Source organism: Fulmarus glacialis, unplaced genomic scaffold (assembly GCF_000690835.1).
Source record: "Fulmarus glacialis isolate BGI_N327 unplaced genomic scaffold, ASM69083v1 scaffold5850, whole genome shotgun sequence".
NCBI lineage: Eukaryota > Metazoa > Chordata > Aves > Procellariiformes > Procellariidae > Fulmarus > Fulmarus glacialis.
The window spans coordinates 29,965-48,847 of NW_009189443.1; the positions used below are offsets into that span (position 1 = coordinate 29,965).

General features: G+C 41.5%; 1 protein-coding gene across 1 annotated transcript; it reads left to right on the forward strand.

The window, feature by feature from the left end:
- Positions 1–5,121: 5,121 nt before the first annotated feature.
- Positions 5,122–18,570, forward strand: TRHR (thyrotropin-releasing hormone receptor; the record flags this gene model as incomplete). The annotated part of the gene is made up of 2 exons (XM_009581904.1): positions 5,122–5,916; positions 18,184–18,570. Coding segments are annotated over exons 1-2 (1,182 nt in total), but the record flags the coding sequence as incomplete, so codon positions are not given.
- Between the last annotated feature and the right edge of the window lie 313 nt (positions 18,571–18,883).

Genomic DNA, 18,883 nt, shown 5'->3' on the forward strand with positions numbered 1-18,883 from the left:
CAGTAGAGGTCCTGTGGTCCTTGTAAGAGAGTTGTCCAACCTTCCATTTTTGGAAGCCTTCCAGCTTACTGGGAAAGGGACTGAATTTCTCAAGGCTGAAATTCCCAGCAAAGGGAACTTCAGTTTTTAGAGTACATGCCCATAATTTGCCAAGGTTGGCAGAGTTTAGGCATTTCTCCTTGCTTTGAGCAGTGAGGCACAAATGTTATGACTGGACTTTTCACCAGATACCAGGGATCTTTTTCCATTACTGGAGTCTTGAGGGTAGTTATGTCTTTCCCAGCCTTCACCTGAGGATCTTCCAAATCCCGTTGAAAATTTGAGACTCTCTGTCCCGCTTTTCTTCTTTAGGAAGGCACAAGGCAAACAAACACAGGCATGCCCAGGGATTACAGTCATGGAATCAGAGGGCGCCCAGCCCATCCGACTGCTCCCAGGTAGAATCAGGCTATGACAGGTGGCTTTTTACTTATCCCTAATGCTGAAGCCTCTAGCTTCCCCAGGCAGTCTATTCCAAAGCCTCTTTACTGGTAAATTACACAATTTTTATTGGTAAAATGTTTTTCTAACCTGAATCTTCCCTGTTGCTGTTTCAGAAGGATGCGGAAAACAGATTATTCATTTTTATTTTGCAGCCTCAATCTTCTCTTCCGAAGGGCAGATGACCTAGATTTGTTTGTTATTTTCTCACAGGTCCTGCTGTCATAGATCTTTCCTCTAGCTCTTCTCTGAGTTTTATCTGCATCTCAGAAGGTGCCTCCCAAAACTGGACGCAGCCCAGTGAGGGATGAGTTCATATATCATGTTGAATATGCTCCTGCTGATACACTCCAGATGAAAGTTTGATTTCGCTACAGCTTCTTGTTTAGCCCTTTGTACTGATGGATGTATGGCTTGGGACCAGATGAGCTGCTTCTACAGAATTATTCTCCTACCAGTTATTCCACACTGAATTTGTGTACCTGCTTTGTGTTTGTCCCTATTGAACTGTGCCCCCTCTTTCTTCAGATCACTTTTCTGTGATGATTTTGACTTAGCTGATTGATAGTGTCTTAAGAGGTAAAGTCCAAGTGAATGCAGATAATCCAGTAAATCAAAAAACTTCATGAAAGCAGTCTTCCCCACCTATTCTTTTGCGTGATCTCTACCCTTATTCTGGAAAAGTTTCTTCTGCTTCATCAGGTTTTTGTAACAGTTTCTTCCTGTCTGAGTTGATAGAAATTAGTGAAGAAAAGAGTACACCTCTTTAAAGGCCTTCCAGTCTCCTTTGCCACATGATCCCAGATCTGTCTCAACAGATCACAGTATCCAGTGACCTTGTTGACAGGCAAGAGATAAACCAAATTTCCCACGTGAGCCAACTGATTGCTTAAATCCATTTTTCTTACTTTTTGTGACAATTGTTTTTTCAGAACAATTAAGTTAAAAATTCCTTATTACTTGCCTTGAGCTAACAGCCAACACCAGTCCAACATGAAGATTAAGAGGAAAAAAAGGTGATACAAAAGAACTCACCTTTGAAACAGGATTTGCACTCTCATGCAGATTAAAAGCCCCTAAATCAAATAGAATTTGTCAGATACACGTAAGAATCCCCAAGTCATCGTAAGTCCTAAATCACTTAGGCACTTTTAGAAAACCCACCCAGGATTTTAGCAGTACTTCAGTGGAGGTATTCTTCGGTGACAGGCAGAAAAAAAATTAGTTAGAAAGAAAGATTGCTGCCTTGGGTAATGAGGTTTATCTCACGGAAAAGGTGTTTGGTCCCCTCACAATCTTTACTCATAAAAGGCTTTTCCAGGTGCAGATTTGTCCCACAAACCAAACGCTTTGCCACAGGCTTGCTACATGAGCACAAAAACACAGCTGTGTGGTGCAGCAGATGTAGGAGAATAAATTCTGGTTGACCACAGTTACTACAATATTTAACCATGTCAGGTGTAGATCCAAAATGCATTTGGAGCTGATCATGCCAGTTGCTAGTTACCAACTTCAAAAGCCAGCCTTTGGATGGTACTGAAGTTACACCACCGATGGTGGCTTTTGTTCTCTGCAGACTGCAGCCTTGGAGACATTTGTACAGCAGTAAGTGCTCGACACTCCCTCAGAGGTGCACACAGAGTGAAGAATCCAAGTTACTTATGATTTTTTATGAACCCTGAGCACAGACAAGTAATCGAGTATGAAATTGCCATTTTTGCGGAGCTGTTTTTCAGAAGAGAAAAGGCCAGCTGGGGAAGTGATTTGAGTTAGAGAAACAGAATTAAGAATAATTATAGCTAGTGGGGTAAAGTGTTTCTAGTGATTCATTGTTCCATCTCAGCGTGTGCTTAACATTATGAGACAGTTTGTTATGGGTTTACTGTGCCTCAAATGAGCAGAGATGCATTTTAATTGAGACAAATGGGAAAAAAATTGGACAAGAATATTGTTGGCTAAGCGGTATACATCACAGGGTGTATCAACATGATGCCTCCCTCTCTCCCTCCTACCCAAAGGTTTGTACCAACAGAAATATATTAGCAAAAGTCAGCACATTTCAGGGGCTTGTTTCCCTACCCGTTGTTGTGGACTTGCTAACTGCACCTGTACTCATTTGTTCATGTAATGTCAGTTGATGCCTGGACCAACATGTATGTGTATAAAATAGAGTAACAGACAGGCATTAAAAGTTTCAGCGTGATCTCTGGTCCATCTGCTTTCAAAATTTCTCTGGCACAGCTGCTGGATTTGCATGTATTAATGCTAAACTGTTTTTGAAACTAGCCAGCGTATTTTGCAGGTTGCATTAACACAGCATTAACTGGGAGAAAAAGCTGGTCTTTTAGTGATTTGCAGGTTCAGTATCTGATCTCTAACTGATGATCAGGTTAAAATGATAATTTAAATGTATCAGGCAATGTGCATCACATGATGTTTGTGCCAAACCCAGGACACCAGCTACTTTAATTACGTAGAACATATATTTACGCTGTCTTGAAATTCCTTCTGCAATTACTGAAGATTTTACAGAAATCTTGTAGGTTGGGGAAGTACTGTATGGAAAGAAAAGGGAAGTGCTCCATAGAGAATGTTGATCAATACTGTCAAAGTCCTCTAGATATACTTCCCTATAGCCGTACAGTGACAACTCTGTACTTTTTTCTTTGCCAGAATGCAACACTTGGCAAAAATCCTTAAAAAGTGAATGACTGGCTGAGACAAGATAGTCTATCCCATCTCCAGTATAGACTAGATGCAACAAATTAACCAGGCAAGCATCAGATAATACATTTCTTTCACATCTTCTAGACTTCCCATATTCACTTCAAAGTCACGTGGGCTTTTAAATATACTCCAGCTTCTCTGCATCCCATGTCCTCAGCCATTACTTCTGGTACTGCAAACAGTTATGTACTCTCAGATGCACTAGTTCCTCAGCCCCAATTCAGACCATCCACGTCGCCTACATAAGCTAGCAGAGTACATGGAAACATGAGGAACAAGACTTCATGGTGGGACGGTGTGGCAGAAAGGCATCAGTCACCCTGAAAGAGAAATCAGCCTATGGAGGTGCCGAAAATTTCCAATTCAGCTGAAGTCACTGAGGGTTAAGGGGTTTATCCAGACTGTCAACTAACTCAGTTTCCTGGTTTGAACTCTACTTCAATGCCCTGCTGGGTTTGATCCCTGATGGGTCCCTGATTACTGCCACCAAATCTGTGCTAGTTCACTCCTGGGCTCCCTTCTGGTGTGTTTTATGCTGTGGGGTTGAGCATCTGGGGCTACACCCACTATGGCCACATAACTTTAAAAGCATAGTTTGCTAACTGGGAATCTGTCCAGTTTGAAGGATAAAATGTTGTGGAGTGTGAAGGGGGCTGGGAAGAATCCTTTTTCTGACACCCAGGCATCACACTAGCGCTGGCCTTCTTCCTCTTTCAGCTGTGTCCAGAATAATGGGATCTGCAGATCGTACGGAGCAGAATCTCAATGAGACCCATGATATGATTCCGTTGATGTACCATTGTTCAAGTAACCATCAGCGCATCTCAAAGTGCTCCACCAGTCTTTGATTTGTCTGTGGTTTTACACAACCTGACTGAACAAGGAGGAGTTTATTCAACCAGACAAGACTCTTCATTGAGGAAACGGTGGTGGATTGGTAACACTCTGTGTGCCTGTGTGTGCACATGTGTGTGACTGATTTCATTAAGAAACAATTTGTACTCTGATGGTTTTATTGTTGCTGTGCTACAATCCGGAAAAGAGCTGAAAGAGCTCAGGAGTGATGACAGCAATAGCAATACAGGTTTTGAAGAGGATTGTCTGTAGAGTAAAGTAAATTAAAGAAACCAAATTTTTCCTACTCTTTTCAAAAGTTGGGGTACCTTTCTTTCTGTCAGCTCTGAAGGGACTCTTACAGCTCCCTGCAAAGCATGAGGCAAGTGTAAATTACCATCACTTTCACAAGGACAGGGATTCAGGGAAGTCAAAATTTTAGAAATTGGTGTGTTTTTGTTGCCAGTCAATCTCCCCTTTGTTTGCCACGGTCAATGAATATGATCGATATGCGAGAGCCGTCTGAGAGCAGAGAGGAAAAGCAGCGTGAAGCAGAAAACCTGTGGGGCTTTACAGATCACTCTCCTTTCACCTCCCGCTGCTGTCTCCACCCTCGGTGCGTTGTGACTCCTCCTGGAAGGTGGCGATGCTGAAGTCTGCCTGGACTGGATCAGCTCAGTCCCGTGCAGTGCTTTAGCCAGCTGGCAGTGCAGGAGGGCTCTGCTTTCCCTGCCACCGCCTCCTCCTCCTCCTCTGCTGGGGGGAAAGCTCCCATCTCCACATGCTGTGTTTTCATGAATGCCTCGAACCAGCTATGAGAAAACAGCTTTTTAACCTGTGCAAATGATCTGGAATCTCAGAGGGATTAACCTGTCTGGTAATTGCATTTACAAAGACTGAAAGTCCAGGTGCTTTTGGGTGAGTGGAGGACAGTACAGGAATGGGACTGTGACTATATGGAGAAAGTGCTCTGGGGCTACGGCTCACCCACGCTCTGCTCCACTCACTCTTTTGCAGGGGACCATGGAGAACACGTGCTGAGACCGAGTGCTGGGCAGAAGCAGCAGTGGGCTGGTGAAGATGGAGAATGGCACAGGGGACGACCAGAACCAAACTGGGCTGCCATTATCAAGCCAAGAGATCGTTACAGCTGAATACCAAGTGGTTACCATCCTCTTGGTCCTCCTGATCTGTGGACTGGGCATCGTGGGCAACATCATGGTGGTTTTGGTGGTCCTCAGGACCAAACACATGAGAACTCCCACTAACTGCTATCTGGTGAGTCTGGCTGTGGCAGATCTCATGGTGCTTGTGGCTGCAGGACTACCTAATATCACAGAAAGCCTGTATAGATCCTGGGTGTATGGCTACGTGGGGTGTCTCTTCATCACTTATCTCCAGTACCTAGGGATCAACGCTTCTTCTTTTTCCATCACTGCCTTCACCATTGAGAGATACATTGCCATCTGCCACCCAATCAAAGCTCAATTCCTATGCACTTTTTCAAGAGCCAAAAAGATCATTATTTTTGTCTGGGCTTTCACCTCCATATACTGTATGCTCTGGTTTTTCTTGCTAGACCTTAATACAGTAGTCTATAAAGACACTACTGCTGTGTCCTGTGGCTACAAGGTGTCCAGGAGCTACTACTCTCCTATCTACATGATGGATTTTGGTATATTTTATGTTGTGCCAATGGTATTGGCGACTGTCCTCTATGGCCTGATTGCTAGAATACTGTTCCTGAACCCCATCCCTTCGGACCCAGCAGGAAACTCTAAGACATGGAGGAATGACATGGCTCACCAAAGCAAGCCTGTGAATTCTGAGATGACTAACAGGAATTTCAATAGCACTATTGCTTCTAGAAGGCAGGTAGGAACAGCAGTTTGAAATGGCTTTCTGAAACCTAAAATCTGCTTATTTTAGAAATCACTAGTCTAAGCCTGTGGAAGGGGGTAAAACATATTCTCCCTTTTTGCTAAGTAGTTAAGCTGAAATTCTGTGATACGTATACATGTACATATACATATGTATTTTTTCTTGCCTATTCATTATTACCTACTGCTAGGACTGGAAAACAAACAGTATTTTATTTACTATATCAAAAAGCAAATAGGAAGTATCAATAAAGCATGAAACATTTTTAACTATAATTTCTTTATATTACAGCCTGTTAGTAATCCTGCCAAATATACAAAGTGACTCTTGAGCTATTTTTGAGAGAAGGAAGTAACCTGGGAGTTTAGGAGACTTGAGGTTTTGTCCCAGCTAAGGCACTGTGTCACTCTGCAAACGCAGTCAAGTTGTGACTTTTCCTGTCTCTAATTCGCCTGCGAAAATCCTACTTAAGCAAGTCTGTATATAAAAGTGCTTCGTAAATGCTAAGTATCTTTGTTACTCTGTCTCTCATAAAATATTTTTATGTATTGATGGCTCAAAACTGAGGCATAGGTTTGACTAACTTCTTTTTATACTGTTAAACATGTATGCTGCAATGTGTAATTATACAAGTAGAATACAGTTAGTAGATTAATTTATGGCTATTTGCAATAAACTGTAACTGCCTCATACTCACACAGCATGAGCAGGTAGCACAGTGGGGTGCAGTGCTGAGAAATGCAGGGTGCATCACTTGGCAGCTGGCTCTCGGGAGCAGGCTCCGGTTGGGTCAGGCAGCTTGATGCGGATGTGGGGAAGCGATGCTCCATGCTGAGCGACTTGGCTCACAGCCCGCGGCAGCCGCTGCAAGGCACCCCAGAGGGTCGCTTTGCCAAGTGGGATCCTTCAACCTCCCTGCACTGTACAGTTCCCTCAGAAGGCAAAGCTGAGCTGTGCACCTTTTCAAATAAGCTGAGTGCCCCCATTGGGTGATGGGTTGAACTTTATATTCTTATTTTATGTAGATTGCTACTGTTTAATGAGAGGGACCATTTTCCCTTATTACGGAGATGGCACTGACCTCAAAAGTTAACTGAGCTGCCTGCTAGAGCACCGAGCGCTCGCAGAGCACTAGAGCCATGCTTTGAAATGCACAATGGAAACATGTGGGTTAGGATATATTTAATTATGTGCCTCCGGTTATAGTAAATAGTCAGATTAGAAGTGTTTAATTTTGTTTTTCTTTGTCCATTAATTAGTAAAAGAAGAAGATAATATGCTTTTCAAGTTCTCAATATCCCTTTAGTATACATGCTTGATTATGTGTGCTTAGCATGACTTGAAAAACAGGCAGATCTTTTACATTGAGCATTGCTGAATGTGGATACTGCTTTATTATGAAATCAAAAAGTGAGGATTATAATGTGATGTCTTTTTTATGTCTTGTACAGACAGCAAAACTTTTTCTCAATGCCCAAGTAACCTGATGGTTTGAAGTAGCATCATTATGAGTAAAGCTAGCGTTTGTTATAGTATAACATAGGAAGTAAAGCAAGGATAGTGTGGCATCATTAGTAATATTTGTTATATAATAGCAGCATGCAAAATATAGCCAGTGGTGTAAAATGGGAAAACACAAGTCCACATTCAAAAAATCTGAAATCTCAACAGCTAGTGAGACACACAGGTGAAAATTTCCTGCTGCGCTGGCAAAGACATGTATAGCTGACAGTACAGTTTGTCCTCATAATGAGTTCTGCTGTCATGTAAAACTGTCTATATGCCTTCTCAGAATTGTGTTTGCCCTACAGTGATGGAGCTGCGTATGATGTCCAGCATGTGATCTGTAGAAAAAGTGACTGAAAATGTGATGCACAGTTCCTACTTCTGTGGCATTTCTCATATTTATCCAAGAATACTTCTACAAAATGAAATCCGGGCGTTTTCCTGTGGTGGGTTGGCTCTGGTTGGCAGCCAAACACTCACCCAGCTGCTTGCTTATTCCCCCCCACAGCAGGATAGGGAAGAAAAATGGAAGAACAAGAACAAGAAAGCTCATGGGTCGAGATAAAGACAAGGAGATCACTTACCAGTTGCTGTCATGGGCAATGCAGACTTGACTCGGGGAAAATTAACTTCATTTACTGATGATTTGTTGCCCCTTGTTGTAGCTATAAGTTACACTCAGTCCCTTCCACGAGGCAATCGACAGTGAATTGCTGTCAGATTGCAGAGGTTTCTCCTCTGCCACTCCTTCATTCTCACTCTTTTCCTCTGTTTCAGTGTGGGTCCTCCATGGGCTGCAGTCCCTTCAGGGGGTGCCTGCTTTGCTAAGGAATGCCTCCTCCTCCTCTGACTTTGGTGTTCCCTCTGCTGTTTCTCACTCATTTGTTCCCGTCTCCTTTCTCTTTATCTCTTTCCAGTTTTTTTGCCATTTCTTAAATATGTTTTCACAGAGGCACCACCAGCTTGGTGGGCTCTGTAATGGGCTCAGCTGTGTCCTGTGGTAGATCTGTTGGAGCTGGATGGAAATGTCTGTGCCCAGCATAGGGCAGCCCCAGGCCTCTTCTCAGAGAGGCCACCTCTGCAACCTCCTCACTGTCAAAACCTGGACATGGAGATACAGTACAGTTCCGTTGAGTAATTATGATTAAGTATTATTATTATTAACCTATTATGAGCTGACATTTATATAATATACCAGAATGAAACGGTAAGTTAGATGATAGGTTTCCTCAACCTTCATGAATGTTTAACTCAGGAATTTCATAACCATTTTTGACCATGATTAATCCAACATGACAGTATGTGAATTGATTTACCCACTTAGTATGACCTGGATTGCTTGACTAATCTGGATTTATCTTGACCCAGACTGCCAGGTCATACCATTTTCTTTAATTTTCTTGGGAACTTCCAATTACCTCATCTATGTTCTGAAAGTCTTCCTTTGTTAAAAATGTTTTTTACCTGATTAAGAAAGTTTTTTGTCCTCTACCTTGTCATACAATGGCTGTGTTTTAGTTGAAGAGCACTATCTGAAGCTGTTTCCAACTCATGGATGAAATAGATTCCATCATCCTGTTGGTTTTTAGACTTTTTTTTAACCTATATTATTGTGTTAGCATATAGCTATCTGTACTGTCAGCTTTGTGTTTCTATATCAGCTTCCAAGAATTAGTCTTCTATATACAGTCAATACTTTCTATTGGGAGTTATACAGTTATGCAATTTCAATTGTCTTCTTCAAGAATGGAAATACATAACTTGGATTTCTGGTATGAGAGCTAGCCCAGAATTAGAAGCTGACAGACTGAAAATGTGAAAAGCAACTTGGAAACCATCCTGAATTCAACACCTAGGATGCTTCCTTGCACCTGGCACTGATGGAGAGAGCAGGGCAAGAGAGGAACAACCCTGATATGGCATCTAGAAAAGCTCTATGCTCAGGGAGGAAGAAAATATAGTGTAAAGTAACCATTTCCTCACAACTGTGGAGGACAGCTACCTGAGCTGAGGCAAGGTGGCGTGAGAAGCTCAGCAGTGAGATAAACAGGAGGGATGGAGGTTGTTACTGCCGAAGGAGAATAGATGGACCATGTTCAGTTTCATTAGAACAGACCTCTATTCTCTTCAGTCTCTGACATAAACAGACATAATGCCAGCACTGAAGGGGAAAAAAATGGTCAGGTTGCCAGAGAACTTTTGTTTTCAAAACAGAATTGCAATTTAGAGCATTCTATGATTTAGAAAGAAGGCCTGCAATATATTTTAGAATGGTGAGTCAAGCCTATTTTAACATATTTTTCATGTGAGATGCCTAGGGATGAGCTCAGAATGAAGCTATAGTAGGTCTCCAATGAATGAAAATCAGCTCTTCCAGGTAGAAAGTGGTCCTCTGCTTACTTGTTACGTTCCCTGCCTTCACCCTCCCACCCACACGATTTAAAAGTCACTGAACTATGTTAGTTCTAGGAAATATTTATTTTGTTACAATGTTTGGAAAGCTAACAGGAACAAAATCTCTTTACTAAAGGATCAATACCCCCATATCAACAACCACCAACAGACAAAGTACTCTTCAGGGCCCCCTGAAGTTTTCATTCAAAGCACTGCAAGACAAAACTGAACAGGGAAGACAAGCAAAAAAAACAGGTATAAAAAAATGAGTCCTTTTTTTTAAATATTGAAAGAGAAGCACAAAATAAGCTTCCTTTTCTCATAAAGTATCTCCATTTCCAACACATTTTTGTTTCACTGAACGACATCTGTTACCACTGATACTGGACAACTACTGAAATTATGAGTTGTTTGCACTGCAAACTAGAGTTCTATCAAGGAAAGGAGCACCAGTACGTACCCATAGGATGTGTCAAACTCCATTCTTACATCCAATTCTGAAGAGCTAAATCAATCCCACTTGTGCAATATTTATTCTGTTTTACAGAACTGCAGTAGATAGCAGGATTTGATAGATGTATTTTAAAGGTTTTCAAAAAGAAAACTAGTTTTATTTGACAGCCAGGCAAACATGGGAATCCATTTTCAATTCACTTTGTATTTTCCATCAGGCTCCCAGTGTCACATTTCTCAAAAAGCAAAGGGACTGAAGATGGTTTTGGTGTAGCTTTTCGTTTAACAGGCTTTAAAGTGCAGTGAGTAGACTGTGACAAGAGGGTCAATCAGAAATGCATGATGGTGGAAGAGTAGACAGAGGCTCGTTTCAAATACTTCATTTTTTACTTCAGAAAAGAGCATGATTGCAAAAGTGCTTTAGCAATAGAAACCCTCACTCCCCTGAAGACTTTTTTTCCAAGTTTGAAGAAAACTGGTCTAGATATGTCTCAGTTACAGCTTACCATGGTTGGAATAGTTAAAGTATGTCTGACATCTCTTTCTTCGTCACTTTTTCCCTCCCAAGCTGTGGGAAAGGTGAAAAAGATTGTGAGACTATTAAGAAAAGTATCACATATGCTTGCCCTCCTTTCATTCTCGTCTAGGCGTCTCTATGTGGACACTGAGATAGGGGCTGATACTGGATTGACAGACCTTTGGCCTGACCCAGTATGGACACTTGTATGTTTTTGTGGGAAGTGATTAGCAGTTCCAGTCTTGGCTGTTCCGTGGATCCAAAGGATCATGAGCCAACAAAGGACTTTGTCCCAGATCCCTCAGGACCTTAGATTAAAAAAAATTCCCTCCAATACTTTGTTATAATTTCACAGAGTCGCTGAGGCTGGCAGGCATCTCTGGAGATCATCCAGTCCAACCCCAGTGGTAGTACCACTTTCAGCAGTGCTGTGGTACGCTGAAGACATCTGGCTTGTTACCCTGCTGGGTAGCTGTTCTTCTGCCACTTTGTTTTAGTCTCTTTATTGCAGTTGCAAAGGCAGATGCAACAGTTAGATCTCTCATTTTTCGGGCATGCATATGATTGCATTAGCCTACCAATTTGTGTCTTTGCTATTCCAAAATGGCCTGTTATTGGTACTTGCAAACCATCCACATTGTTAAATCTTCCAGAAAACACATTCACTGACTGTATCCTAATCAAAATTAATAGCAATTGAGCAAACATTAACTGCAGTTACAGGCATTTATCGCACATAAATAGTAATGTATGTTATAAACTCAATCTGGAAAAAATACCAGTGCCTGTACCAAAAGTTTGACCAGATTGTCCATTACCAAATTCAATATAATCAGCTCATTGCCTCTATCAAGCAGCAGTTCATGTTCAACTTACATTCTCACACGTTACAGCTTCAACTTTACACATGCATGAAATTCAAGCTAATAATTCTTTAGTCTTTACTTATAATCTTCCTTTCTGTATCTTTACACCATAAAGTACCGTAAGTATCAAAATAAATCTCAAAACTTCTTTTTCTTTGCTTTTTCATATACATCACCACCACAATGCCACTTGCTTCTAAACTGTTTTTGCTTGCAGAAATAAAAGAAATAATGGTTCCTATTTGAACTTTGGAAGGTTTAGCTACTTTATAGTCACTGTTTAGGACAATGAATTCAGAGCAGATGTGTACCTGTGATGGTAAAAGTTGAAGGTGGATCACAGTTTCCCCTTTTGTCCAGTTTAGGCATTCTATTCCCAAGTCTTTTATTAAAAAGACAAGAGGGAAAAAAAGGTTTCATTTCATGAGTAGAAAATGTGTTGTTCAAAGTATTCAGAGCAGATTTCACAATAAAACAAAGGTTCACTAACAAGTTACACCAACCAACATTAAATGTTTCTTTACACCGTATGTTACAGGGGAAAAAAGATATTTCTGCCTTTTTTTTTCTGTGGGTGCTTAATTTTGCTAACAGTGCTCCTTTTTTTCTAGTAGCACAGGTACTAGGATCTATCAGCATTTCTAAAACATTAATGCTTTTTCTTCTGAAGATTTGAATCATTTGTTCTGCTCAGAAGCAAGAAAATGTCCTGAAGACCCAGGCATTGTGGGAAGTAAGAAGAGAGTGAGAGAACTTAAAACTGAAGGACAGAAAAGAGATTTGCCTGTCACACAGGAAAACTTTGAAAACGTGGGGAAAATGAAATCCTTTTTTTCTAAGAGTACCTGTTCTGTGAGCTACCTTGGCAAGCAGCTCATTACCTTTTAAAAGAGAGCAAGAGGCCCGGGGATGCAGAGGGAAGAAAAGGAGCCCACACATTGCCTGGCTAATGTGCTCATGGAATCACAACCTGAGCTGTGTGCTTCCTTTTCGTTTTCTCGTACGCTCCTCATTTGTCCGGTCCCTCAGATTACTCCTGGTTTTAGCTGTGTTGATCTCCCTCACGCTTCCATTTTATGCCACCTAGCTCAGCCAACAGACCCCAGATTTTTTTCTTGTCCATCTCTAGTATGAATACTGAATTACATATTTGCAGGTAGATTTCATACTTTCCCCAAAGGAACACCTAGTTTCCTCGGGTAACAAGGAGACAGTGAAAAATAAATACAGCCTTAGATAGCAAACGTGTTTTGTTTATACTTGGGATGGGATCCAACTCACTTAACGTTATGCGTACTAGTGCATGATCACCTGCGCCCTAGAGAAACCCCTCTGTTCTCTCACAGCAGAGCAAGCACAGATTCAAGGGTTTGAGGCCAGCCCTGCTGAGAAGGACTTGGGGGTACTGGTGGAAGAAAAGCGGGACGTGAGCCGACAATGTGTGCTTGCAGCCCAGAAGGCAAACCGTATCGTGGGCTGCATCAAAAGCAGCGTGGCCAGCAGGTGGAGGGAGGTGATTCTGCCCCTCTGCTCTGCTCCGGTGAGACCCCTCCTGCAGTACTGTGTCCAGCTCTGGAGCCCTCAGAACAAGAAAGACATGGACCTGTTGGAGTGGGTCCAGAGGAGGGCCATGAAAATGATCAGAGGGCTGGAACACCTCTCCTATGAAGAAAGGCTGAGAGAGTTGGGGTTATTCAGCCTGCAGAAGAGAAGGCTTTGGGGAGACCTTCTTGCAGCCTTTCAGTATTTAAAGGGGGCTTATGAGAAAGATGGCAGCAAACTTTTTAGCAGGACCTGTTGCAACAGGACAGGGGGGAATGGTTTTAAACTAAAAGAGGGTAGATTCAGACTAGATATAAGGAAGAAATTTTTTCCAATGAGGGTAGTGAAACACTGAAACATGTTGCCCAGAGAGGTGGTAGATGCCCCATCCCTGGAAACATTCAAGGTCAGGTTGGAAATGGCTCTGAGCAGCCTGATCTAGTTGAAGATGTCCCTGCTCATTGCAGGAGTGTTGGACTAGATGACCTTTAAAGGTCCCTTCCAACCCAAACTATTCTATGGTTCTATGATTCCAGCTTGCAATGCAAGATGCGTTTTGCATGGCTTACGTGAAATCCTCAATCATATCACTTAGTTTCACTTGCAGTGTTATCATATCAAGACCTTAATCCTTTTATTTATTTAATCCTCCTTCTCATTGTACAACTTCTTTGGGATTATAAAATCATGGACTGGCATACACAATCTCTGTGCATTGCAATGAACACCACAAGAGAGATACTATTACATGCCTTTAAAACATCAGAGTCACTCTATGGCACAGTAACTTAGTAAATATGACTATGACTTTTACCTATCAATGTAAAAAAGATTAATATTCAAAGGCGAAGGAAGCAACTACCAAACTGTTAGTACCACGGTAATGAAAATGTCTCATAAAAGCACTTTCTTAGAATGACAAGGTTTTGGAGCAGGAAAGAAAAGGAGAATACCAACTGAGAATTAAAATATTGGGAATCTATTTAGTAAAAAACATTTTAAATATTTTTCAGAACATTCTCAGAAACCAAAAGATAGGGCTTGAAGAGTGGTTGCATGCAGCCAGGAACAAACTCAATCTCAAGCACTTCACTATTATTCAAAGTACACTTGAAATTTGGATTTAAATGGATTTGCTCAAAGCCTTTTAATCATGTTTTCAATCTCCTTAACTAAGAAAAATTTGTACTCTGAGTATAGGACAGGTAGTGCACATCCACAAGAAAAGAGCAATCATTGTATGCTTGCCTCCACCTGAGTAACGAATGCGGATCCTAGTGCCTCTGCTTTCAGGGAGTTTTGGTGTAGAGTAACAGGTAATAAAAAGCAGGTTCTTAAAAAGGTTTGTCCTCTCAGCCCTCCACTGACATCAAATAATTAGCCCCCCCCAAACTATGTTTTGTTGTGTTCCATATGAAGTGATTTGGAAAAGGATATGGCAGTTTACTTAAACAAAGTGGACCAACCTTTCCTCTAAGCTATTTCTGTGCAGTCCCATCAATCCCACTGAAGATTTTTGGTGTGGATAAGAAAGCAGCTTTGGCCTAAATCATGTGTTTAGAAGCTGGGTTCATTTGTAAAGGCAAATTCAGGTGTGAAAAAAGTCCAGGGCATGCTTGCAGCGCCTTTGGGGCAGAAGTCCTGAGGGGTGCCTCAGCCTGAAGTGGGGTGACATGCCTTCTGGTCACACTGGGAACAAAGTGAGAGGTGCCAGAGCACCTTCTAGGAGCTGCTGTCATTTGCACAAAGGTCATGCTCTGAAGTGGATGGGCATGAAAACTCACCGCCTCCGGAACCAGCTTAGGGAGCATTTACCAACAAGCAAATAGCTATCTGAACTAAGGGCCTCGCAGGTGGTCTCAGAGACACAACCACTACCAGTCAGATGGACCAAGCAACTGAATTTCTGCCTGGCAATACAGGGCTTATGCCAGATGTGTGATTTTTGGCAGCTTTGGAAGGACGTGCACTGAGCCAGTTTAAAATTATGGTGAATTCTTCTCATTAGCTTGCACTGACTGAACCGCCAAGAGGTGCCACCAACGTGGTGCCATCCATGGCCACATGCTTCTGTCTCTTCTCTTGCACTGACTGTAGACTCCGTGGTAGTGTATGGGTACATGAGTTGGATCATTACCCTGAGCAAACTGAAAACCAGCTCTACAGAAAAGTGCTTAGTTTTCAGTTGGACCAGCAGTCTGACCTGACCTGCACCCTCATTGTTGGGGCCAGCACAAGGAGGGAGGTGAAAACAGGATTGCTTTTTTAGCTGCAGTCACAGATTACTTGGGCTTCAGTTTATGACAAGACCAGAAAATGATGGAGTCTGAGTGTTGCTGACAAGACAATGTCTTACCTGGCATAAAGCCTGACAGTGCAAAGCTAACCTCTTGGCATTTTTAAACACATTCAAACCTGCAGACTGAATTGATCTCAGCTCAGGGCACTTTGTGCTGTGACCATGGTATTTTTTATCTGGTGCTAATAGCCAGTTCTAATATATTGTCAAATCACAGCCCCAGTAAGCTGAACATGGCAGCAGTATAAGCTAGTGGTGTTAGACAGAAGGAAAATGCACATCAAGCTGCCATAAATTCAGCTAATAGTTTGCACACTACATACATATATGTCTTTGAGGCATATAAGACCCAGTCACTTGAAGAGTAACAGCCTTTTTTTCATTGCTGTAAAGTATTAATTTTGTGACTCTAAAATATCCCGTTCCTGGCAGTAAGATCCATTTATTCCTAGCTCAGCCCAGGATTCAAACTGACAGCTGCACCATTGTAAGTGATTCTCTCAACAATTGTTCTTTAAAGACATACTCAGAAGAAATGTAAATTGCCAATCATCAGTAGGTATGATAACAGAGTCCCCCGCTGAGCTTCTGGTAGCAAAGTACTTTGATGCCTGTGTAGGCTATTACCCCCTCGCCCTCTGAATGCCTGAGCAGATGCAACACATCTGTTAGTTGGGCTCAGTCCCATTGTTAATCCAAGCTCCACAAATGGTTACTTTCTTCCTTTAAATGTGGATTATTTTCCATGGGAATGATTATTCTCAGTTGAATGCTCAGTTTGGAGGCACAGGCTGGAGCTGAGCTGGAGGGAGGTGAGACAGCAGGCGAGGAGTCCTGAGTCTTCCTCAGCCAGAGCGGGTAAGCACGGGGTCACCTCACTCCTTGCAGCCATGTTCACAGGACTGGTCCTTTTAGAAGTGGTTCGGAGATATGGGAAAATGATCCTTTTAGCTACCCGAGACATTCACATTTGCATTTTGCTTTATTATGATGATTGTTTGTGCACAGCAAAAAGAAAAGCAGTCTAGAAGTCATAAGGAAATGTATCAGTCGAGTGACAAAAAAGGAGATAATATTTCTTGGTCTCATTTTTTACTTCTACTGAACACAGCTGTAAGGCTGAAGGGAGGAGTATTATAAGATAAAAGTGTAACCTTTGAATATGTACATTTAAAGATAGATAAAGTTATATCAATTTGTAGAGTAACTTTGCTCTTCATTCCATTCCTTATCATAACATCTCTAACAAAAACAAGTTGGGTTATATGTATTGACACATATCTTTTAGACAGCTAGAGGAAAATACATCCCTTAGGCAATGAGATTGCAGGCTTTCTATATAATGAGCTATCTGATCACAAGACAAGAGAATTATGTACTTTCTTATAACTTCAAACTAAAAAACACACCTAAAATTAGCATGTATATATGAGTGATTTTAGTGGAGATATATGTCTGTTCCCCTGGAATCAATTGAAATTCTTATCAATCTACACCTATCCTTTCTGCAAGCAATGAAATTATAACTCATACAGCCAGAATGTATCCTGTGGTTACAGGAGTTGCTGTTTCATTGAAGTATAACTTCAGGTACCCAGAAAGAAGGAATAAAGCAAAGGTAAAAAGAAGTTCTTTTAAACTAATCTGTCAATAGGCAACAACAGTTTTATGTCAAGAAGAAAGGCAAATAGTAGAAAAACCCACAATCAAAAGAAGCAGTTGTAGCTCACCAAAATCAGTGCCAATGCTTTCCAGTTCATGCACACACAGTTAACCAAGTCATCTCCTGACTTACATCAGGCTGTGCCACCATACTATCCCACGGTCGCATCTCACTGTACTTTCTACCTTGTTTATTAACATCTTTCAAACTTTCTTTAATGTAGAGACTAGGGAATACCATATACTAGAATTAAATTATTTACAGAAGAAAGACTCCTTTTACAGTGGGTTTTTTTTTTCTAATTTTTTAATTATTTCTTGTTCACTTCATTTCAGCTATCCTGGGTATCCCTGAAGGTTGGTTTTTTCCTTTATCCAAAACAAATTTACACAATAGATGAAATTTCTTATAATAATCAGATTTTATTGATAATGCCTTTTTTTCCTGGCTCTGTAAAATTTAATTGATATTTCAGAGTAAACATCAAATAATGAAGATCTAATTAAATATTGAGAATTTGAGGAGTAGGAATAAATCTTTTTTTTGTTTTTTTTTTTTTTTTTTTGCATTACTTTTGGCTTTTGGAAATTCTTTTAGGGTGGCTGTTAGAGCAGATAATCTAAATAGGCTTCAGGTTCAATTACTCTACAGACTATACTAAGCTAAAGGGGGAGATCTAATGTGGTTGGAAAAAATGGCTTTAGACGCCTTCTTTTCCACTTGAATCAACACCTCCTTCCAGCTTGAGAAACTGCAAATTCTCAGGTCTATAACAGTTAGCTTACTGGGATGTCACCTGGAAAGAGTAATTTAACAAACACTAGGAGGAATTTGGAGCCAGGTTTTTTTTCTTCTTCTTACTGTAGAAAACCTTTCTGAATCAAATATTGATCAGAAATTCCCAGCTGAAGAATCTGTCCGTAGTTTTGCTTTGGCCCTAGAGATTTAGGAATGCACATGTTCCTTCCAAGATGAGTGATAACCTTCTGCCCCTCTTCTGTCTACCTCTGTATTCCCCCAGGTTACCAAGATGTTGGCCGTGGTGGTAGTCCTATTTGCATTTCTGTGGATGCCCTACCGCACGCTGGTGGTGGTCAATTCCTTTCTCTCAAGCCCCTTCCAAGAAAACTGGTTCCTGCTATTTTGCAGAATCTGTATTTACTTAAATAGTGCCATCAATCCTGTAATTTACAATCTCATGTCCCAGAAATTCAGAGCAGCCTTCAGGAAACTCTGCAACTGCCAGCAGAAACGGGACAAGAAACCTGCCAACTACAGCGTGGCCCTAAATTATAATGTCATCAAGGAGTCTGATCACTTCAGCACTGAACTAGAAGATATTACCGTCACCAATACCTATCTGTCCTCTGCAAAATTGCCTGTTGGTGATACGTGTTTGTCATCTGAGGTAACAGTTAATACATTTTAATGCTTGGTGTACAGTCCTCATGAACCAGAGCATGTTCACGTGGATGGGGCTGTGATGGGATAGCGTTTAGCTGGGGCAGAGCAGTGAAGGACCAGGAAAGGCTGGCGGTGACAGATGATGCACCACCAAAAGGGCAAGGTCACTGCATGGAGGGGAGGGAGAACTGCCCAGCTCTGGAAAGTGATCCTCTCAAAGTGCCTTGTGCCCAGCATGATGTGACTGGGAAGATCTGGGGTATGGGGAATGATGCGGAGAAACACGTAGGTTAAGCCTTACTCCCTGAGGAGTAGAG